The sequence below is a fragment of the Anoplopoma fimbria genome, chromosome 12 (assembly GCF_027596085.1).
Source record: "Anoplopoma fimbria isolate UVic2021 breed Golden Eagle Sablefish chromosome 12, Afim_UVic_2022, whole genome shotgun sequence".
NCBI classification, from domain to species: Eukaryota; Metazoa; Chordata; class Actinopteri; order Perciformes; family Anoplopomatidae; genus Anoplopoma; species Anoplopoma fimbria.
In genome coordinates, this window is record NC_072460.1 from 22281468 (window position 1) to 22305209 (window position 23742).

General features: G+C 39.6%; 2 protein-coding genes across 3 annotated transcripts; one reads left to right on the forward strand and one right to left on the reverse strand.

Moving 5' to 3' along the window:
* Positions 1–4389: 4389 nt before the first annotated feature.
* On the reverse strand, positions 4390–19026 carry LOC129099652 (transcription initiation factor TFIID subunit 4-like). Its single transcript, XM_054608974.1, has 16 exons — positions 18780–19026; positions 18091–18660; positions 15279–15433; positions 14367–14486; positions 12306–12446; positions 12019–12141; positions 11736–11825; positions 11218–11442; positions 10987–11122; positions 10529–10640; positions 7776–7945; positions 7528–7658; positions 7287–7412; positions 6993–7049; positions 6776–6895; positions 4390–6613 (listed from the first exon to the last, which is right to left on the reverse strand). Exons 1-16 carry the CDS (start codon positions 18997–18999, stop codon positions 6446–6448), a joined length of 2664 nt encoding a protein of 887 aa, XP_054464949.1. The 5' UTR covers positions 19000–19026; the 3' UTR covers positions 4390–6445.
* Positions 19027–20153: 1127 nt separating this feature from the next.
* Positions 20154–23049, forward strand: lsm14b (LSM family member 14B). Of its 2 annotated transcripts, XM_054609707.1 has the most exons (8): positions 20154–20321; positions 20448–20611; positions 20724–20853; positions 20975–21169; positions 21353–21439; positions 21550–21702; positions 22141–22276; positions 22394–23049. In XM_054609707.1, the coding sequence occupies exons 1-8, from the start codon at positions 20201–20203 to the stop codon at positions 22551–22553; spliced, it is 1146 nt and encodes a 381-aa protein (XP_054465682.1). In that variant the 5' UTR covers positions 20154–20200; the 3' UTR covers positions 22554–23049. The 2 variants fall into 2 exon arrangements, with proteins under 2 accessions (XP_054465682.1, XP_054465683.1); XM_054609708.1 differs by lacking the exon at positions 21550–21702.
* Positions 23050–23742: the final 693 nt, after the last annotated feature.

A 23742-nucleotide genomic window follows, 5' to 3' on the forward strand; every position in this document is an offset into this window, starting at 1 on the left:
TGTAAGTCGCTTTGGATAAAAGCGTCTGCTAAATGACTGCAATGTAATGTAATGTAATGTAATGATTGCAACAAAACTTGGTGAATACATTTACACCCCCCTTACTTCTCGTGAGGCCCCAATATCAGATCAATATTAAAATTTGTCTAATTCTTTGATTATGCCTGGTCTCTATGTTTAGAGCTTATTATCAAATGTTAACATGCTGATACGCTAAACTAAGATTGTTGACTGGCAAACATCATACCTGCTAATCCTCCGCATGTTAGCATTAGCACCGTTAGCATACTGGAGTTATCATTTAGCTCAAAGCTCAGCCTCACAGAGCTGCTAGCTCGGCTGTAGACTCGTAGTCTTCTTGCGGTTTTGTCTGTTCATCTTGTTTAAAGTGGATGTGATGGGAAGCGGAAAAGGTCATGTCCAGTACTTCTACACACACATCACTGCTTAACTGATTGCTTCTTATTTAATAAAAAAATATATTCAATATCGTTAAAGCCAATTTCATTTCCATGACATTGATAATAATCAATGCGTTTCACTTTCAGCTGCCCTGCACTTTGCATCATCTCTTGTTTCTGTAGCTCCTGACAAAACACATTTTTCTTAACTTAGGCCGCATGTGTTGTACTATTAGCGTGTATTTTCACATGATAAACAGGTCTAATATGTTTTATTGGCTTGTTATCTTTTAATAGCAGGATACTAATGGTCACTTCATTCCTTGTCACAAACAATAATCTATGTTTCAATGTGCATACTTAACAAAAATGTATGAAACTCATTTACCAAGAGCATTTTATTTTAAGCCCATGCAAGACTATGCAACTGTTATCCGGGCTCAACAAAGTACTCTTTTGCCACTTTTTGTCTGGTGTAAACTACACTTCTAGAATACATCAGTATGTGTGAAATGTATTCACTCATCTTCATAGCTGTCACTCAAAGACATTATCCTGTGAGCAGCCAGCAGCATCTCATTATGCAAAATCAAACAAGACAGTGGAATTGAGTTTGGTGTCCCAGAGTAACATAAGTAAATATAGCCTGACAACTCATATTGCAGAAGACTTAGAAGTCTGCCTATGCCTGGATATCAAGACAACGAAGACAACGGTTTGGGCAACTCCAGGCATGAGATACCGTGTCTGCAGAGGGAGCAGAACAAACAACTTTCTAAGCCTCAAATCCACCAAATCTGGAGGAAATACGAGAAAGTGCGTTGCTGTGATCCTTTACGGAAATGTCCATCTGTGTGGAAGATCCTCTGAAAATATACCATAAAGCAAATGCAAATCATATAGTAGCTGGTCTCCTTACAAATAGTAGAAGAAATAACTGCTTTAATGAATAGGACCAGGTAAGTTCTAGCATATGGGGATAACAGATATACGACGTATGTGGCCGGGTCATTGAAGCTATGGTGACATATGACACACACATGTTCAGTCAGACATTAATGTGTTTGGTTCTAAGGTGGTGCAACAGTGCCCTCCTGTGGAGCCGCTCTGCTCTGCTCCTCTGGCACAAACACACTGGAGCTGCTTTCTGCACTGACCAGAGACCTGCCAAGTGTAATGATAAATCACATGCAGTTATTTTAAGACTGTCAACAGTCCCAACACGATGAGATTTTGACTCCTGCTTGAAAAGCCACAAACAACAACAATGTGGACAGCTGTGCAGAGAACGGACCAATCACTCAGATATTTTAAATATGAAATCGCTGACAACTTCTGTGAGAGCGGGCTCACAGCTGTGATTTGCCCTGAACTAATTTGGTTAAAAACAACCCTTCCAGTATCTTATGTAAAAAGGGAAGATTTGTTATTGACCTTTAGTTATTAGTATCTAGATTGTCTTTTTTTAAAGCAAGGTTACTTGAAAAAGTCCAGTTTCAAGAGACATGTTAATGATCTTTTTGACACAGTGATGCATGCAGTTAAAACAATTCTGGACTTGAACTGGAATCCCCCTGTATGAAAGGTGCTATATAAATAAGGTTTTTTATCATTATTATTATTATTATCATCATGTAGAAATACTAGTACAAATCCTGCATTCAAAAAGTTACATAAAAGTGAAAGATTGTAAGTATTTGCATTGAAGTATACGTAAAGTACTCATTATGTGAAACAATGTATACAAAGATATATTGTTCGCCTCCATTTATAAGTGAATTAGTACATTACTTTAATGTTGCAGCTGTTAAAGGCGGGGCTAATTTTTAGCTTGCGAATTGCACCAATGAATCAATTAGGTCTTATCTTTTTCCATAATAATACATCATAAGTTATTTGTTCATTAGATTTAGTATTAAAACGAATCTGCAGAATAACTAAACATATCAAATTACTGTGGTGGAGCAACAAGTATAAATATATATATAGAAGTATAAAGTGGCACAGAATGGAAATACTCAAGTAGAGTGTAAGTACCTCAAAATTGCTTCTATTTACAGTGTTTGAATGAATGAACCGACGATAAAGAAAAGAAGAGCTATGGACACAACACGCCTGTTATTACTAAGCAACCACAACCTCAGAAGCTCTGGTTTTTGAGCACGCCTTCCGCTCCTTTACATTGACAATGGATTTAAGGGTGCAAAATAACAAGAGATATGGATTTCCCCTAAAACATCACCAAAGCAGACAACACAGAGATGTAAAGACAATACAGACACCACAGAAGCTACAGCCATAAACGCAACAGAGCTGCACACTATAAACACAAGCACACAACACCGCCCTGTACAGCAAAGCTGACCCACTCCTTTGTACGGTCAGTACACGATACATATAATAAGTGTGTTTTTGTACTCACTTGTCTGGAAGGCAATTTGTGAGTTAGTGATGGAGATACACCATTGGTCGGTTGACTGTTGGAGCTTCCCTATTGGTTGTCGGTCTTTTCTGCAAACAGTCGTCCTTTCTTTGGAGCCATTCTTGCACATTTCAAATTATTATGTGACTTTTGTTTTTGCCCTGTAGGGGATGGGACTTAAAACATAGCCATGTAGAATACTTGAGATAAAAAAAATACTAGGAAACTGTATTTAAATATACTTATAAAAGTAAAAGTACACACAAAAAAAGGAAGTTACAGTTACAAGAGAGAATGTAATTTGTTACTTCCACCCCTGGAAAAGCCTGTCCACATTGTATTGTATAAGGAACTTGCTTTTGAGCCAATCACACGCTGCACTGTATCTCTGCATCAACGTAACACTATTGCCAAGGAGCTCAGAAGCCTTTAAACTCTGCAGTAGATCACTTTAAAATATCCCATATCCATAAAATGTCTCACCAGCAAGTGAATAATGTACAATGAACAGCTTCATTCATTTGATCCCCGAACTCATAAATATTATTTTTATTGCCAAAGAAAGGCTAAGCCATTCTTGTGAACGTAAGACAAAGGACACAATGATTTAGTCCCCGACAACCACGGAAGTCTATGTTTCAGTGAGGAAGGGACCAGAATATAGTCTCAGAAGTATCCTGTCAAATGTACTCTCCTAAAAAAGTTCTAATTATAAAAAGGTGCAAACTAGAAAATGGGAATATTTTCAAATCTGGAAAACTGTTTAAGAAATGGGTACGCCTTTTTTTTTTATTCATAATGTGAAATGAGTCACTGATCGGTAGTGAGATTGATACATGGACATATCAGTTAACAGTTCCTGTGGATAAAATACTTCAGATTTGACAAGCAGCAGATGGAACCAGTCAATAAAAGCATTTTAAATCAAAACACAGCACTAAAAGAAGTGTTAGAAAAACAACAATCTTTAGCCCATTTTTGCTGCTTGCATCTCTTGTGTTTTTCTAAATAATAATGTTCATTTGCTAAATAATAATGTTCATTTGCTAAATAATAATGTTCATTTCTGTGCAACAAGCTGCCAGCTCACTGCAGCGTCTCTGACTGAGCTCACCTTTATGTATCGACATCACTAGCAGTGAGTGATTTTCCTTCAAACAATAACTAAATATGGTTAAGTTTGCAGTAAAAGTACTTTTCTTAACATTGTCTTTAGATATACAAAATTAATTAAATTTTCTCATTTATTGTGCTTTATGACTGAGCTGGTCGTATTACTTTCGTTTACCGTTATAAAAACTAGATAAAACTATGAAGCATAAAATCTGGATTGATTATAATAAACTCTGTTGTTTTTCCTCTACTTAAGCCATTTTAAACACTTTCTAAATAGATTCTTCTGCTTCTTGAACAGTTTGTTCTCACAAATACTGCTGACAGGTCAGAGAAAAGACAGGACAATGATTGATTGCTTTTTTAAAGCTCCACAATGTGAACTACTGCATGAAAACCTGAAAGGCTGAACCTGCCACAATAACATAGACAGTCAAGATATTTGTCGTTGTTTTTTTATTTTTTATTTTGTTTTAATAGAGATCGTTCTCTTTCAATCCATTATAAAATAGCAATTAAAAACTTTTTTTTAAATTCAGATATTTACATATAAACAAGTGGCTGTGCAAAATGTACAAGATATTGGCAAGAAAGTAGGCCTATCATATATCTGTCATGTCTACTCTCCGTAAAATAAAAGACAAGTTTGGCCAATTTGAAGTGGTCAACTGAAAAAAAAAACCTACAAATAGCAAGCTGAAATATATACAGTAATAAAATTTGCCAGTAAACATTCTCTCAGAAAATGACAAAAGGTATAAAAACAGATATTAGTATGAGCGCCAAAAATATAAAAAGTTATAAAGTGGGTATGTTCATCGGATCGACTACTTTTAGAAAAGTGATCTGTCATAGTGCAGTCCTCCTGCTGCAAGTCATGCCCATGTTTAGCCAACATGATCATCCTCCATTATTCATAAATATAAAAATGCAGATATACAACTGAAAGGAAAATGTGTGATTTGCCTAAATGACTGTAAGCAATAATATGATTGTAATTCATTTCTCCAACCTAACTTATTAACAATTTGCATTATAGCCCATGAGCTACACAGCCTGGATGCTTTATATTACCAACTACTTCATTTTCCAATTATACCATTCTAGTTTCAATATCTTTTTTCCATTTATCCATCCATATCTTTTTTTATGGGTCAAACACCATCACAGTGAACATCTTACTTGTAAAGTCTGCAGCTCTTTGGGTGAAATCTATGAAAAGGCAGAGAAATGGCATGAATGATTCTTTTTGTAACAATTTTCAAGAGCCAAATCCACATTATTGTTTTCATAATGTAAATCTTTCACTATTCTTTGATCTTCTGTATCAGTGGACAAAGCGTTTGCTACCAGTACGTTTAACAGCAGACACTCTGCAGACTTCTGAAATGAATGTGTGCAGGGATAAAGTGGAAAACAACATTGCTTTGGCGCAGTTGTTCACTGCGATGGGAGGTTTTGTTCTTTTAACTTCATTATTTATCGTCACTAAAGAAATGAATATATAACTGCCGACTGTAGGGGAGGTGGGAACAAATCTCTACGAGTATGGTCTGCTTGAGAAATGATCAATAGGAATGTAAAGTACATGTATATGTCTTTGTAGTAAATGTGCGTTGAATTTTGCTTTCCACCACTCTGTCTGCAGCGAGCACAGTGAAAAGGATAGTTTAGAGTTGTGAGGGTTTGAAAACACATCATGCACAACGCATGACGTATAAACAGTGACTTTCTGTTTCCGATGGAGCCGAGACGAACAAAGACAGAGCGCACAACAAAACATCAGAGCACCAACCTACAAATCTGGAGAGAACTGTTACTGAAGCGGGTCAACACATTCTAATCCATATGGCTTAATTTGTTAAGAAGGCAACTCAGCAGATGACAAGGCTAGTCAGGATTAGTCTCTGAAACTGTACTAAAATATCGTATAAATGTGATAAATTAAAATCTCTGTTTACGTCAACATGGTCGTGAACATATGCACGTTACTGCAGTTTTTTTTGAAAAATCAGGCCGTTGCACATGAAGTCTAGAATGGACCCACTTCACAGAGGTTTGCGGCTACAACACGGTGCGTCGGTGCACGCGACACTGACGAGGTCTTTGGGTCTGAAGTGCTCAGTTCGGTTAAAGACAGTTTTTTTTTTGTTTTTTTTCTTGTGTGCAGCATGAGGCAGTGCATGACCGAAGAGTGGTTCTGGTTCAACCGCTCTCTAAAGAGCAAGCCGAGAGCTGAGAGGCACGCTGAAAGCAGGGCCGAGTTCAAATACTTGCTCCTCGGGCAAAAGAATACGGGACCTGTGCTCGAAGAGGCTTTTTAAAAAAAAAAAAAGAAAGAAGATGTCTCCTCAGTGTTCCAGATAATTCTCTTTCCCACAGACAGACGTCTCATCATTCAGCGGCGGGGCGATCAAAGAAAGAAAAAGAAAAGTACCGGTTGAAAGGGTCTGAGCCGACTACGCCTCCTTAATGCCACTGAGCGAGACTAGCGATTTCAATGCGGGTGCTATTTGAGGAAGCCTTTATAGAGCAGGTGAGAGTGACTGGCCCCTCTTTCATTCTCCAGGCAGAAGAGCAGGTCCCTGAGGTTGACTCTGGTGATGCGCTGTCGCATAAACTGTCTGGATCCTGATCCACTGGAGCTTCCAGGCTGAGAAGGGCCCGACCCAGAGCCCTGAGGAGGAGGAGGAGGAGGAGGAGGAGGAGGGGGGTGATACGAAGCAAACACAAGAAACACATTAAATCTTTTATTGACCTTTTTTTTCTTTGCAGATTTGAAATCATTCAAAAACAGGCACACAGCTCTTTTAATGCCAAACGGTTCCGTGTTCCTCACCTCTGCACTGGCGCCCCTAACAGGAGAGTCCATTTTCCGCTTCTTTCTCGGGCCGATTGCCGCCAGCGCCGTTAGGTTGGCCTCTCTCTGTCTGATCTGGGCCAGCTCCAGCTGCTGCATCTGGAATACGACGCCATAAACACACGGATAAGTCCAACAGGCCGACCCGCCGCAAAGACGGCGAATCGCACAGTCGCGTGTCGTGGCGCGTACTTGCCTCTTTGGCCTTCTGTTTAAGCCGGAGCTGCTCGGGGTCTTCTTGCCGCGAGCGAGACTGCATTAATGTAAAGGACATTTTAAATATTTCAACACAGATATGTTCAATTCATTCAATCTGTTGCTTTATTCATTCTCTCGCTCATTGTGAGCAGATTTGATCAGCAGAGGAAACATACATACTAATGACACTGAGCCAAGGTCACTCTCTCTTCTCGTCTATGGACATGATGATACTGTGCAGGCTTCCTCCTGTCAGTGATGTCATGTGACAGTGTTTATATATTATTGTTACCTTGGCAGCCTTCAAGAGGATCTCTCTCTCCTGCTCTTCCTTCCTCTGCTTCTCCATCTGATCCAGCTGCTCGAAGAACCTCAGCTGGGTTCGCACATCGCTGACCTGCTCGTACCGCTCGTCCTCCTGAAGGATGAAAGGAGTGAGACGTTGCAGGTAACGGGAAGTGAACGGTACATATCGGTAAATGGAAGTATGTGGCTACGAGTCTCACCAGCACGAAGGTTTAATCAATAATCACCTTGAAGGTTATGTTTTTCTGCTGCGCCACTAGAGAGACTTTTTCCAGCAGGTTTTGCAGCCGCTGCTGTGTAGCGTGGGAAATGTAGTTGATGACATCGGCGCCCAGCTCGCTGACACCAAACTTCTTCCCTGTCACAACAGGAAGAGTGAGGATAAAGATTTAGACGGAGTCAGACAGCGTCGACCTTTAAAAAGGCGAGAAACGCGCTGCACGTTTTTTTTTTAACTTTAGTCCAAGTGTCTCACCGATCTCCAGAGCCCTGCGGGTGAGTAAAGAGGTGGAGAGGAAGGTCTCGTCCTTACAGGATCGAGTCATCGTGCCAACGAACTCAGAGTTGGTTGCTAAGATACGGGCACTCTCCTCCGACAAGTTGACCCCTGCCATTGAGGCCACGTCATTGATATCATCATCATCCCTGTGATGAAATCAAAAGGGACGAGTCAGACACGAACAGTGACACAATTTACATCTTTTTGTGTGTAAAACATTTATATTACATCGTTTCGAATGTTTAAATTTGGCTTAAAAAATACAGTTAAAAAAACCTAACTACTAAGATTATTTTATCATGCACCCTAATCACTGATCTGACCGAACTGATGGACTGATTAAACCAAAAGGGCAATTAATATATAACAGCATAACACACAAATGTAAGCCTCTATGGCAATTATGAGTAGCATTTGATTATTCCCATATTTTCTGGCCCCATGTTGTTAGTTTCAAAAAGACACCGTGTCAGACAGAAACACACTCTGATCACCACCTTCCTCCAGGGATCTTTAGAAGAAACTGTGATGAAAGCAACAAAGAATGCACAAATTGTAATGTGTCAATCAGTGGATCAGTCATAAGTAATGCCAATGTGTCTGCAGTACTCTTCTATTACTTATCAAATTAAAACCTCTGTTCAAACCGCAGTTTTTCCAATATATACAAACCCGCAATAAAGTGATAAAAGTGTTTTATCTAACCTATTTCTGTCCTTTTTTTAAAATTTGAGACAACTATGAAATAACGACTTTTACCATAAGTCCTACATGCTACCTGTTACACAAGATTATACATTTCAAGGCTCGTGTGCAAACACATGGCAGCGAGACTGATGCACACTTTTATAACTAGCAGGCTCAACTATTGTAACGCAGGGCCTGAGGAAGATGTGTAAGATCTTCCTCAGGCCTCAGGCCAGATCTTACACATCTTCCTCAGGCCACTGCGCCATAAAGTTAGGAAATTTTCGTTTTGCACCTGACTGTCTTTGCCTGGATGTCTTGCACTTGGACCCTCTTCTCGACTATTGCAACACTCATACAAATAAATTAGCTACAATAAATCCAAAAGTCCACTGCACGATAGCAAACATTACACCTATTTAAAAGTTCTTACACCGTTTGTTTTCATATAGATTTTTAAAATGATTATAAGCTTATTAGGCACCACATGGTCTGCCAACAGACTCTCAGACACGCTTTTGGTTTATGAACTAGAAGAGTTCTTTCTTTAAAGCAGAGCAAATGATGCTTGGAACAGGTTTCCAGAGGATCAGAGAGGATCTGAGCTTTTTTGTAGTGTGTTTTCTGGTTCTATTATTTACTTATTCTATTATCAGCATTATTATCTTTTTTTTTTTACTCTTTTTGTTTTATCAACATTTTCCTTTTTTTAACATCCAAAGTTTTGTCATTTGCATGTAAAGCATTTTGAAGTGCATTTGATTGAAATGTGCCATATAAGTAAAGATGAACTGATTGATTTATTAAAGAGAGGAATTAATGGGCTCTTAATCACTCTTTTAGGCTCACAAATTCAGATCATAAACCGGTCTATTAGTTACACCTGTACGGTCTAACTCAATCCAATACAACAGCCCTGTAATAAATCCTTTCTCTATCTGTATTTATTATCATTGACGGCTGTCTGCATGACAAACTCACCCCCTTGGTGACATTTAAGATTTACTCCCTTTGTAAATGCAGATAAATGTTCGCTTTTTGTCGACTGTGACAGAAAAGGTGTAACTACCGTGATATATCACCCATAAACGGTTAAGCTGATGAGGTAATTAATTACGATAATGGCTGCATTAATTAGCAAATGTGTGTGTGTTGTAAATCAATTTATCATTAAATAAAACACAGGTGGTGAAATATGAACAGACTCCCGGACAAGCCGACAGGATGAAATCTTACAAAGAGAGACTATTCAAATCCACTGTTCTTAAAAGGAATGATTTATTTCACGTAAATGACCAAAACATTCTGGACACACATGTATAAATGTGTGTTTCACCACTGGTTAAGCCATGCCACACTGAACAACGCATGTGATCATGTAAAAGGGGTAAATGAAAATAATAATAGACCTCGGTCTCTTTTTGATTAAAGCTGCCATAGGTACCATTTGTTTTTGTTTATTGTACCAATTGTTTGCGTGAATAACTTAGTTAGGAGGAAAACCTTTATCTCAACCTCCTGATATCTGAGAAAATACATACAGGCTGCAACTAACAATTACTTTAATTATAGATTATTGTAACAATTACTTTCTTGTTTAATCAATTAATACGTTAAGTTTATTTAAAAAGAAAATATTTTAAAAAGTTTATCATATATTTCTTTAAAAAAAACAATACATTTTTTTAAGAAATAAATGATTAAAAAATCAATTTTTTAGTCTAAACTATAGTTCGAAACCCAAGATATTAATTTTACTATCACAAAAGTTAGGAAGAAAGAAATGCAAATAACTTTTGATGCAAACTTTTGCTGAAATGAATGCTGTTACATGAACAACGTAGTTATTTTGCATGTTTTTGCATACTGCTGACATGGTTCCAAGTTTAAATATAGGAATACAAAATATTCTGTAAATTCTCAACGGCTTTTGAGGATATGAAATATTGAAACTAGGGACCTCTAACACTCCTGGAATGCTGACGTCTTGGAGACGGTATTTAAAAAAACACCGATGATATTTATCTGAATGTGTCACAAACCTGAAGGTTCCCCCTCCTGCCTCCTTCAGCTTGTTCTTCTGAGCAGCAGTGAGAGAGGCCTGACTGACCACCTGCACTGCTTTTGTCCCTGAAGCCAACGTCTGCTTCATTGCTGGAAGTAATAGAAACACACAGAAACAGAAGCAAATTCAGATGATTATTGCTGAAATAGAATGAATTGTGATTACAGTTAAAATTGTTGGCGCACAGTTCAAAACATGCAATATGATGTAATCTGAATTCTATTCGTTTTAAAAGGCAAATTTGTTATTGTGCAGTTTAGTATTCTGCAGTTACAGAAAGTATCCACAAGGTGGCAGCAGTTCCATACTATAAAGTGTAAATGGGTGAAAGATCAAATCTAGAGAGACTTAAGAGGGAACAAACTGCCTATTGTAGCTGCCTATTGTACCTTATAGAAGAAATAAAGGATGTGCAGGTGAATTTTAAACACACACCTGTCGGTAGCTGTTTGACCACCTGCGGCTGGCCCACAATGATGCGGCTCTGAGATTGTCCTCTGAGTGTTACCATGGGAGACTGAGCCAGCGTCACCTGTGGCCTCACCATCGTCCCCTGTTGCTGGGGCACTATCTGTGCACATTCCCAGATAATGAATGAGAAACAGAGTAATAGCAACGACAGGAATAGAAGTTAAAAAAAGTACGATCCAGTTGGTACTAAATTACCAGTCCAGGTTTACTGTGAGGTGTCTGAGTGAGGCTGATAACTGTGGTTTTGGCGGCGGCGGTGCTGGTGGCCGTAGCGGTGGCCGTGGAGAGAGGAGGTCGCAGCACCACAGCGGTGAGCGCCTTGGAGGCTGCTGCAGCCTGAGCGCTGGGCTGAGGCAGCAGGCTCTGCTGGATGAAGGCCTCCGAGTCCGGGGTCATCTGACGCAGTGCTGGGAGACTCCTCTGCAGGCAGACGGAGGACAAAGTGATAAAAGTCACTTCCACACAGGATAGATTTGTTGTTACGGCCCTTCATTCTAGGGGAAATATGTCTGTTTCAATACATATGCCCTCTAAATAGTAACCATATAGTAGGATAAGCGGTTACTGATAATGAATGAATGGAATACAAATTTGCATGTGGCACTGAAACGGAGCAAGGGGTGCACGTCAAACAAATTCTGAATCTACACAGCCTGTAACATGCAAAATGAAGAAAGATATCTGCCTCTCTGCTGGTGTGTCACCGATCTCACCTTCAGGAAAGGCACAAGGTACGGCTGTGGTGAGGAGTTGAGCTCCCGGTATAACCTACTGGTAAAATCCTCTGGCTCTATCTTCGATTCCTGTTGCGCAATAAACACAGAGGACGGATCAGAACCCCCAGCAAAAAAAAAAAACTCAAGTTAAGAAAAAAAACCCTGAAGGAATGACAGAAAAAGGTATGAAGATGTGGAAAGAGAGAGAGAGTTTTTAAGATGGGAGAGAGATGATGGGCAAAAAAAAAGACAGAAGAAGAAATAGAGGAGAGAAATGTACCAGCAGACTCTTGACCAGCTCCTTGACGTTGGCCGTAGTCTCGGTGGACTGCTTTCCGCTGGATGCCAGCTTGATCAACGTTGACAGAAAGTTTCGACACTTCTTTACATTCTCCAGTGTCTCCTGCAAGCACACACACACACACACACACACACAAATGGCATTTTCCCTTAAACGTACACGTCAGACATACTGTAGAAGCGTGAAGCACAACAAGCATCTGTACATTAAGTTTTTTTGAAAGGTTACAAAGACAAAAGCATTCAAGGTTAGTACTTCTCTCTTACAGCTGAGACAGCTGTTGGAGTGACAGTGGTCCCGGTTACCCTCTGCGTAACTGCTGTGGCTGCAGAACCAGGCTGCACTGGAGTGGGCGTTCCCAGCGGCTGGCCCGGGGCAGTGGCATTTCCTCCCAGCACGATGGTGTTCTATACGAGTCAGTGAATACGCAGTCATGGGATGAGCGTCAGGAGAGTGACAAGGTCAGAGTGACAAAGTTAGAGTAACACTTTTGACATGTCTGGTCCCGGGGCACGGTACATTCAAGTTCAAGTTTTCCCCCCAAAGCTTTATTTTTTCCTGGAAAGAGTCAGCTAGATATTTAATGTTTTGCAAAACAGACATTTAAAATGTCTTTAATGAGGTGAAGCAAAAGCGTATTACGGAAAATCCCACGGCAGCCTGAAAAACCATAAATCATAAGAAAGATTAACACAATCAGAAAGTTCTTTTTAAAGCAAATAAATTAACAGGCCATCCAAAAACAAGGGAATTAAATCAAATGTGCTAGCCTTAAAGTAAAAGCCCTTCTTTTTATGAGTGCAAAAAACAAGATGATCATTCAAACTATGAAACAGGTCCTGGGTCTGTTTTTAATCGATCATTATTTCCAGGCAGCAAAGTCAGTCCTAACTGGTCCAAGAGGGTTTCCGTAGTTTAGGAATAGAGGTAAAAGCCTGACATTAACTTCATTCTAGAATATAAATCCTGTTATCTTCTTTAGGATATAGAAGAGCTGCTGAGCTGTTCACAGCAGGTGGACAATGATGTGCACATTCCAGGGGGAATGGAAATATGTAGAGCGATTCATTCAAAATAAAAAAAACAAGCTTCTTCAAACAGGGTTCCCACGCTTGTTTTTTTTAAAGAGATCATTTTTTCAGGATTTTCCGGCACATTTTCAGTGATGATCTAGCTGGTATGACACGAATATGTTCCTCTCTGTGGAAGTCTTACATTCTTACAACTTATGACAAACTGATCAGTGATCATAGAAAAATATAATAATAAAAACTACCACGGTTATCAGCCACCAATGATTAATATTTATATTTGACGGATGATGTAACTTACAATATTCAGAGTTGCTGCTACTTAAGTTGCATGTGCTACCATGTGACGTGACTTGGGGAGACGTTCACAGCGTGTCCACAACTTAACAGCCTTTTTAAAATACTCTCTTCCATAAACTACCATTTGATTGTTAATATAACTTATCCCTTTCAGGTGGCAATGTTATATGTTTTTGGGGAGCTCTGATAAAAAAAAGCCCGAAAAATAGGAGAAATGTTGAAAGAAATTTCCAGGACATTTGACTTTTGACTGGAACGAATGCAGGGAAGAAATGTTCTCCAGGTCTTCCGGGATGCGCGTGAACCCTACGAACTTCTGACTGATTTTGTTTGAGTCCTGGATAATACTTTCTTTTTAACTGCATATTGCTTCCAATCCTAACCGAAGCAAATGTCCTTAAAGCAATGCCAGACCACAATGAGTGGAGCTAATTTTGTTGCCTGACAGTGTGAAGTCAGTGGACGCAAGGAACATTTATAAAAGAAAAAAAAAAAGAATAGGTCCTTTTTTACTGAAAAAGACTTTAGGAAATAGGGTAAGAGCTTGAATGCTTGGGTTTTGATGAGGTCATGAAGACCGCACTTTATGTCTAGAGTCATGTGGGCAGGAGAGAGTTGATCTACATGTCATTGATGTCATCGGCCCCTCTGAGTCACAGGAGGTGCAGAAGTAGCTGTGCATTGGTTTTAGCAGTGGCAGGTACATTTTTTTTTTTATCTACATGCAACAGCAGCTGGTAGGGAAAAAGAAATTCAGATCCTGTGAAACATCTTTTATGTCTGTGGCTATATTAAACCAAAATTGATCGCTCTGAAAGTGAAACATGCGTCCAATCAACAGCATGTTTCACACAGAGCAAATGTCTTTCCTAAACTTGATTGTCTTATCTCACCCCGACCCTCACAGACAACTCTAAATGGCGCTTGCTGCTTTATAACTTAATACCCTGCACGTGGAATGAAATGCCCTAAAGGGGATGTGTGTGGTGGCGTTACCTGCAGCACAGGAGGCCTCTGCAACGTGGTGGTGGCCGTCACACTGGTCTGGACCGGGGACCCTTGTTTAATGATGGTGGTGGGGGTAACCGGACGGGCCAGCAGTGACGCGCCTGGAGCCTGCAGGGCAGCAGCATATGTTACACATATGACACTAATGGAATAATTAATGATGTGCGACTTGTTTTTCCCACAATAAACATGCTTAATATATTTTAAGTTACGTCATTTAAGTCCCTTTGCACAGAAAAAATAAACAATAAAACAATCTTCCAATTTCATGGTTGCTTTCATTATTCTTTTAATCATCATCGAGAATTTTTATAATTTGTTATTTACCAGGCAGGAAGAGTGTGCATGTGAAACTAGTGACCTAAATGTAATTCAATCAACTAGGGTGGTTCTCTTTTCAGTTTGTCAAAAAAATAAGTTCATTTTCATTTAACATCAGACAGTAACAGAGTTAATATTGTGAACCACAATTGGCCTAACTTTACTTATGACACGGAGACCTCTGCAGCGTGACTATTGAAAACGTGTTCATAATTGATCTCTTCCGATATCAATCCTTGCTCCTACACTCAGGGTATCGGTCCATATGAAGTACTGATCTGATGCAGGTGCTCTTTTTTTTTTTTAACCCGGTGTGGAAATGACTGGGATCATCTTTCTATGAGGTTGTAACTACAGCTCTCTTTTTAATTACAAGTGAACATTTTTTACAAGAACATCCTTGTAAAGCTTGTGTTCATTTTAATTATATGGCTCTAAAATGGTCGGCAGAATTGTGCTGTTACTGTTTATATAAAACAACAGTGACAAAGAAACAATATTTAAATAAGGTAATTATCAAGTAAACACTCATCATGAATGAGTCACATTTTCCGTTCGTGAGCTCGGCGGCACTGGTACCTGAAGAGAAGTGATCTGGACAGGTGGAGTGCTGGCGGGGGCTGCAGGTCGTGGTGTCATGGCGCTTTGGGACTGGGACTGAGCCTGCATCTGAGCCAAGGTCTGCTGGTGAATCACCAGCAGCTGCCCACTCTCACTGCGAACCAAAACCATGCCTGCAACAGGCAAATGACGTCAAAAGATCAGAGCTTCTCTGTCCTGGTTAGTCTCGCTAATAAACCTGTGTGTGTGTGTGTGTGTGTGTGTGTGTGTGTGTGTGTGTGTGTGTGTGTGTGTGTGTGTGTGTGTGTGTGTGTGTGTGTGTGTGTGTGTGTGTGTGTGTGTGTGTGAATGGAGTTTCTGACACGATGGGGTATGAATTACTCATCTGAAGGCCAACGACGTTTGAACATTGAATTAGCCACATAAACATTAACATTACAACAAATTTAAAACATTTCAAGTTTCAACAAAATGTGTAATTAGATGTTGTGAGCCTCCACAACACAGTTCAACAACAAAGTAAAACTTTTTCCCTACGGCTGATACTTTATGTAGGCTAGTGTACTACTATGCACTGCAGCCTGGCGTTTTGCTTGCCGACTTTCGATCAAACCGACTGTGTTCTAAGTACCGGGGGCTCCAGAACATAGTAATACGCCTTCAACAAGATTATACCGAGTTACAGAGACATTGGACAGGAGACTCAAGCCGCAGAAGCAAGAACTTTTTGTGCTGAGCTATTGGTAGATACATGTTTTTGAATGGTGTGGTTACATTCTTGTTGTTTACCCACCCTGTTTTGTTGAAGCTTATTTACGTCTGACCATTTGTTTACTGGCTGGGAAATCCTTAAATACAGGACTACCAAGCAGAGTTTATTCCCATGCATTGATATTACTATATTATAATCTACCAATCCAATCTACTGGTGCAAAACCTTAAGAGTAACATCTGAGGTCAGAGACACCAGTCTAACAATTAGCCTTTGCAAACACAGACACAACATATACACTTTAAATAGCTGTTGATATGATAATAGTTTGCTATTGTCTCTGACAAGACAAAGTCATCAAGGATAAATAGATTGCAAGAATGCTTATTCGATATGAAACACAAACAGGCTGACTGCACTCAAGGTATTTTATCTGGTCCGCAGTTAGAACCTTATCCACCTCTAAACTGTTGTTTGTTGCCTTAAAAAGATAATGTGTCAAAAAAATGTATTGTCTATTCACTTAAGAGCAGCTAAGAGACGTCAACAAATAAAACAAAGTTGTGTTTGATTGCATTATTAGTCACATTACTATTACAGATACCATTACTGCTTTTTTTAATCATTATTATTCTACGATATCCACTGCTGCTGTTAATATTAGTAGCCCTACTTTTTCCATCATTATTCTGCTTATTACTCTCATTATATGAATAATTTATGTCATATGCATTGAATGTGTTGTACGGTTTCTTCTTCTTTTTTCTCCCTGTTAAAGCTTTTTTTTGGGAGGGATTTTTTCCTGTACCCTCTGAGGTAAACTCGTGATTTTGAGCTTAGCAAAATAAATAGAAAATTGAATAGCAACACGTTTATGAGAAAGTCATTGCAGCTTGATAACATAAGGAAACAACACTGTTACACTTTTAATACAGTACCAGTCAAAAGTTTGGACACACCTTCTCATTCAATTCAGTTTTTTCTTTATTTTAATTGTTTTCTACATTGTAGATTAATATTGAAGACATCCAAACTATGAAGGAACACATATGGAATTATGTGGTAAACAAACAAATGCTCAACAAACCAGAATATGTTTTATATTTTAGTTGAATGAGAAGGTGTGTCCAAACTTTTGCCTGGTACTGTATAAGACCATATATTTATGTCTTTTTTTGTATCTCCGTCTAGAATATTCTAAATAGTGTGGTGACATATGGCACAGGGCAGAAGAAATAGAAAGAATATTCAAATAAAGTACATAAAATAAGAAATAACAGTAGATGATTAAATAGGGTTGTATTATATATTAATGTAATTAAGTACAGCTCATATACTTTATGGAAAACAGAAACAAATGGGTACTTTGGTCAACATACAGTACCAGTCAAAAGTTTGGACACACCTTCTCATTCAATGTTTTTTATTTTTATTTTATTCTACATTGTAGATTAATATTGAAGACATCCAAACTATGAAGGAACACATATGGAATTATGTGGTAAACAAACAAATGCTCAACAAACCAGAATATGTTTTATATTTTAGATTCTTCAAAGTAGTTGAATGAGAAGGTGTGTCCAAACTTTTGACTGGTACTGTACTGTATGTATATATATGTATGTATGTATATATATATATGTATGTACAGTACCAGTCAAAGGTTTGGACAAACCTTCTCATTCAATGTTTTTTATTTTATTTTATTCTACATTGTAGATTAATATTAAAGACATCCAAACTATGAAGGAACACATATGGTATGGTAAACAAACAAATGCTCAACAAACCAGAATATGTTTTATATTTTAGATTGAGAAGTATGTGTCCAAACTTTTGACTGGTACTGTATGTATATATGTATGTACAGTACCAGTCAAAAGTTTGGACAAACCTTCTCATTCAATGTTTTTTATTTTATTTTATTTTTTTCTACATTGTAGATTAATATTAAAGACATCCAAACTATGAAGGAACACATATGGAATTAAGTGGTAACAAATGCTCAACAAACCAGAATATGTTTTATATTTTAGATTGAGAAGATGTGTCCAAACCTTTGACTGGTACTGCATGTTAGAGATGCTCTTAAATGGCATCCTTGGTACACTGAGTTACCTGGAGGCAGCTGGATGTTTTGGATGTTTGGTGCGCTCTGCTGAGGCTGAGTGAGTCGAGGGGCCAACACCTGTGGAGCGATGGCTCGTATCCCACCTGGAGGAGCGGCAGCGACGGATGCCGGCACCGACGTCCTCAGGCTCTGCAGAACTGTCGGGCTCCTCACGGTCTGCATGACAGTCTTTGTGCAGACTGGCGATGGCAACACTGGGGTCGCCGGGCTGTCACCGCTGCGGGAGGTCACGGTGGGAGTTTGCATAGGTGGCCTCACCAGCGTGACAGTGGGGACACTTCTCTGCGTGGGTGAAGCTTTGATGATAGTGCTCGCTTTACTCACAGGGACAGCTCCGTTGTTGACAAGCGTGACAGCCGGCTGAGAGTTGTTGTTGTTGTTGTTGTTGTTGATGACGACACTGCTGCTGCTGCTGCTGCTGACTCCGGCCACATGACAGTTCACCACTATAGCACTTCCATTCATAGTTTGAACGCCGGTCATTCCGGGCTTCCGTAGTTTGGACGAGCTCGATGCTGCTCCCGTAGTGTTAATGACACCTCCCTGCACTCCTGCTCCTACACATGAAAACAACAGGAGGTGGGGGGTGAGTGAGTGGGGGGGTAGTTTTGGGTAACACACAAGTGAATGCAAAGCAAAAAAAAAAAGAATCAGCTGACCTGTGCAGCTGTCTTACCCGCTTTATCAAGCTCTTGTTGTGAAAGTCCCATTTTGCTGCCCTGGGCATTGGAGTGATTCACTACAGCCGGCTTGCCGACGTGGTTTGCGGCGGGCTGGGCCTTTATCCCCGCTCCGGTCAGCTCAGCATCCAGAGACCCGACTAGATCGCTCACTACTTTCTCGTCCACATCTGTGTTGAAGAAAACATCATCCAGCAAATCGGAGCCCGCCGCCATCTTTGCCCAGCTGCGCTCTTGGGTCCGTGTGACGCATGCGCCGATTGGATGTATCCCCGCCCCCCTCCCGGTGACGCGGCGTTGTCGTGCGCTGTGATTGGATGTATCCCACCCCTCCCCGGTGACGCGGCGTTGTCGTGCGCTGTGATTGGATGTAACCCCTCCCCCGGTGACGCGGCGTCGTCGTGCGCTGTGATTGGCTCCTCGGGGGAAATAAAAGGCTGGATTGTTCCAGTCGAGAGGCGCAGTGTGAAGTGTCAGCTCTGTCAGCGCTCAGTGAGCTGCCTCTGGAGGGGCTATATCACATATAAAGACTCTTAAAGACAGTGTTTGTGTTGTACAACACGTCTCTACATATTTATACACAGTGTCTAAGCATTTAGTATCTATTTGACTGTATCTTAGACGACTCAAAATGGCTGCTTTGTTGCTATTATAATGTTTTCAGCTGCTCACTGACAATGTTAAGCAGGATGTGTGGATGATGTCAAACTTTTGAGAAAGCAGATCAATTATGTTTTTGCAGCATTAAGCTCCACAGGATTTTATTGCTTATTTATAATACTTGTTTTTTTTTTTTTTCCCTTTATCTTGTTTTTCTTTTATTATGTCTCTTGTTTGCACTATAACCTATGCTGCTGTAATCCTGCGGGACTAATAAAGGATTATCTTATTTTATCTTATTTTATCTTATCTTATCTTATCTTATTTTATTTTATTTTATTTTATTTTATTTTTATTTTATTTTATTTTATTTTATTTTATTTTATTTTATTTTATTTTATTTTATTTTATTTTATTTTATTTTATCTTATCTTATCTTATTTTATTTTAGGATTGCATTAAATGTGGCACCTTCTTATGATTTTGTGAAATGTTATCAAACTAATAAAACAAAAACTAAAAAATAGCACACACAGCACACACTATCCAAATAAATATTACAAATAACCACAACTGTCATTAATGCTAAATATCAGACTACATGACTCATAAATAAACAAGCTCAGCACAGGGACTGACAGTAAATTGACGTCAGTAGCCAGGTGCGTGTAAATCTCAATCAGTGGGCGTGGTCTAGAGTCAGTGGGCGTGGTCTATAGGTAGCCTATAAAGTGTTTCCGGTCGCTCCACAGCTTGAGTGCTGCCACCTGAGTTCCTGTTGAATTTTACAATCAATTGTCCTGAACACTCTCCAGCCATGAGTTCATCAAGGCCGTACATAGGCTGTAAAATAGGGTTAATTTCGAAAGCTCAAAATCGTTATGAGGGGATTTTGTACACTATTGATAAGGTGAACTCCACAGTAGTGCTGGCAAAAGGTGAGTGGTGTGGGCCTATATGTTTGGTAGCCAGCATAAGACAAAAATGACATGTTTTCCTGAGTTATTTTTGTAGGATTCTCAAGATTGCAGCACAATTAAAACCTATTTATTTCTTTTAACAAGTCAAATGTTTTGGAACGGAGGGACGCCCTACTGACAGACCAACACCGCCCAGAGATGATATCTATGAGTACATCACTTTCAGGGGAAGTGATATTAAGGACATCTCGCTGTGTGAACCTCCAAGATCTCACCACGGCCTACCCCCAGATCCCGCAATAGTACAGGTATACAAAAACGTCCTGGTTTACATCCGGTATTAAGGGAAAACAAAAGTGGACAAAGTATATGAAGACCTAGATGATGTGCTTTTAAATTGTTTGAACTTCTTTTGTTCAGTCAGCCAGTGTAGGCTCTCCAGGTGTGTACTCTGCTCTTGGACCATTTAGCCCCCTAAGAATGCCCGCCTACAACCAGCTTGCTGCCAGCTCTCTGCTTAACCAACAATATGCTGCAGCTCTTGGCCTTGGTAAGTCAATAAAACACAAATGTATTGTTGGTAAACCCAGAAACCCACACCCTTAGTGAAGCTGAAGTAGGTTGTTTGCATGCTGAAGTATTGGGTTGGTTGGGTCTTTTCTCTACTGCAGGGTCTGTACTTCCAGGTTTACACAGCAGAAGAGGCCCAATGGTGGAAAAGGCTGTTCAAACCCTCCATGTGGACAGATCCAGGCAGAGGGGAGGCTTGACTGCATCTGAGGAGCGTGCACAGCAGTGGGAGAGAATGAGGCCCCAGAGGCCCAGAGTAGAGAGTTCCCAGACCAGAAGGGGCACCGGAGCCAGCAGTAAGCATTAAGACTTTCAGTGATGAAAGGAAAAATAAAATGACTTAACAACTGAAAAGAGAGTAGCTTGGCTTGTTTAGCGGTCTTGAAGTATTTTACAACTCTGTGGGTGGAGTTCAGGAATTGTCTATTTGTGCAATTGCGTGCATCTTAAGAGCGACTATAAATGTTTTTAATTTCAAGTGAAGTCAGGCCCGGGTGTACCCAATGCTCGGCCGGAAACTCGGCAGCAGAATTATGAAAACAGGCCACCACCTAGAGGAAGACAAGGTAAATGTGAAAAGAAATGTCTAAAATTCTGGATACAATAAACAAAGTCCTTAATGACAATCATGCATTTTTTTAAATATTTTTATTTTTTGTTAAATTGAACTTGGGAGCTTGGCGGCGCAGAAACCGTAGTAGAGGCCAGCTGATGTCGGCTCACGTGCCATCTGCCATCCTTAAGTTTGACACAGACTTTGATTTTGATTCTTCGAATGCACAGTTTATTAAGGAGGAGCTGGAGAGGGAGGTGCGGGACATGATTAAAGGTTGGTTCATCAGCTCAAGTGATCACAAATGCATTCATCCTCTGCTTTTTAGACACTCATTTTTTTTATTTTATTTTTTTATTATAAGCCCACATAGAAAGTTTAAACTTTATACTATGAAATACATGTATTAATACTCTGTGTTGAAGATTATCTCTAACTCTCTCAAACTGTAGGTATTGGCTCAGCAGTAGGAAGACAGAACTATTTGGTCCACAGGTTCTTGCATTATAACAAGAAAAAAACTTTTAACCAGGAATAAACGTGAGCCTTCAAACGCCAGATTTGCTACTGCTCATTATGAGATTTGATTATCATGATGTTCAAAATACGAGTTGAACATCATGTAATCTGCCTTTTTTATAAGAAACCTTCCCTTAGCTTGGTCTTCCATCGTGTACCTTCCAGTTTACTTGCAGTGCATGTTTCTGTCTGCAGATGGAAATCATGAGGTGACGGCGAAGGAAAAGGAGGGATTGCACTCGACTGCAGAGGATAATCTCTTTGGCCCAAAGTGCTACTACGACAAAACAAAGTCTTTCTATGACAACATCTCTTCGGATAATAAGTTCAGGTAAACTAGTGGCTTTTTTTTTTTTTTTTTTTTTTTTTTTTTTTTTTTTTATCCTCAAAATTCAAACACTTTCTCCTGTATGTTTAGCTCTGTCTGTGTGTCAACCAACGGTTTCAGACTAACATGGGCGGAGGAGCGGAAGCGCAATCTGGAGACTTTTGGGGTCCCTGGGCGGTTCCTGAGGGGCCAAGGCTTCAGAGGTGGCTACACTGGACGCAGAGGACGGGGCAGTGCTCAGACTGAATCTTCCTACAGAACCAGGAGTGCACAGCTGTAGAGGTCTGATATTGAGGGGCACTAAAGCAACACCATCCTCCTATGATGATGGCTTCCTCGTGTGTAACAAATGGGACTGTTGCCCATTATGATAAGCAAAAGCAGCTGTTACATATTTTTTTTTTTTTTTTTATTTGATTTTTTTTTCTCCCTGAGGCTGTTATCCTGCCCCATTTTGCCAGGATTGTATTTTTATTTATTTTTTGTCATATGGCCCCATTTTAAAACATGGATGCGTGCCTCACTAAATGGTCCAACGTTTGTGACCAATTGGTTTCCCCTCAGAATATTTCTTTGGTTCTACCATTCAATTGAATGGGGTTCAAGTTTTTTGTTTTCTGCTACTTGGGAGGAATTTTACTCCCAAACGTGTATTAGTTTCTGGTTTAAAAAAAAACAAAAAAACAATCTGGCTTTGGCTCCTGGAGTACATGTATACAAATGATGTAAACTATAAATATTAACCTAAAATGAACTGAAATTAAATGTATTTAAAGGACAAATCTTGTGCTTAGACTTGTTTTGTCATATTGAAGCAACAAGAGACCAATTTAGATAAACTGGAAATTGCTGGAGCACTTGGTTAATGCTCTTTGAGTCATATTAGTTATGTGCACAAGTGAGCTTTAACATGTAAACATTGTGTTTGGACCATCCTAATAAGTGAAATGTAGCTAAGCACAGTCTCATATTTGAAGTACTTGTGCTTATTTGAGAATTTTCCATTCTATCCTTCTCTACTACAGGCACATTTTGTACTATTTAGTTTTTGTCAGGCAGCTGTCAGGCCTGCTAGTTTGCCTTGAGAATCAGTTTCCTGTATCTGTGTCATGTGGGTTTCGGAGACTAGTGCCAGGTTCTGAGTAAATTGACCCCAATGGGAGAAGCAAACCTGGACAGATTATGACTGCTCCATATACTTAGTAAATATTGGACTATCTTTTTTTACAAGGCACATATCTTCTAAACATTGACACTAAAATGGCATTTTTCATAATGACTAATCTTGAGAAAATTGACCTTTCTTTGTCAAAGTAACACTCTTTCAAGATCTGACGAATAGTTTAACAGGTGCACCGAAGAAACTGGTGTGATTTTTTAAAAAATGGGTTTTTTTGGGGGGTTTCTTTATGTAATTGAAAAAAACCTCTTGGATCAGCTGGAAAATGCATTGTCACAAAGCTGAACCA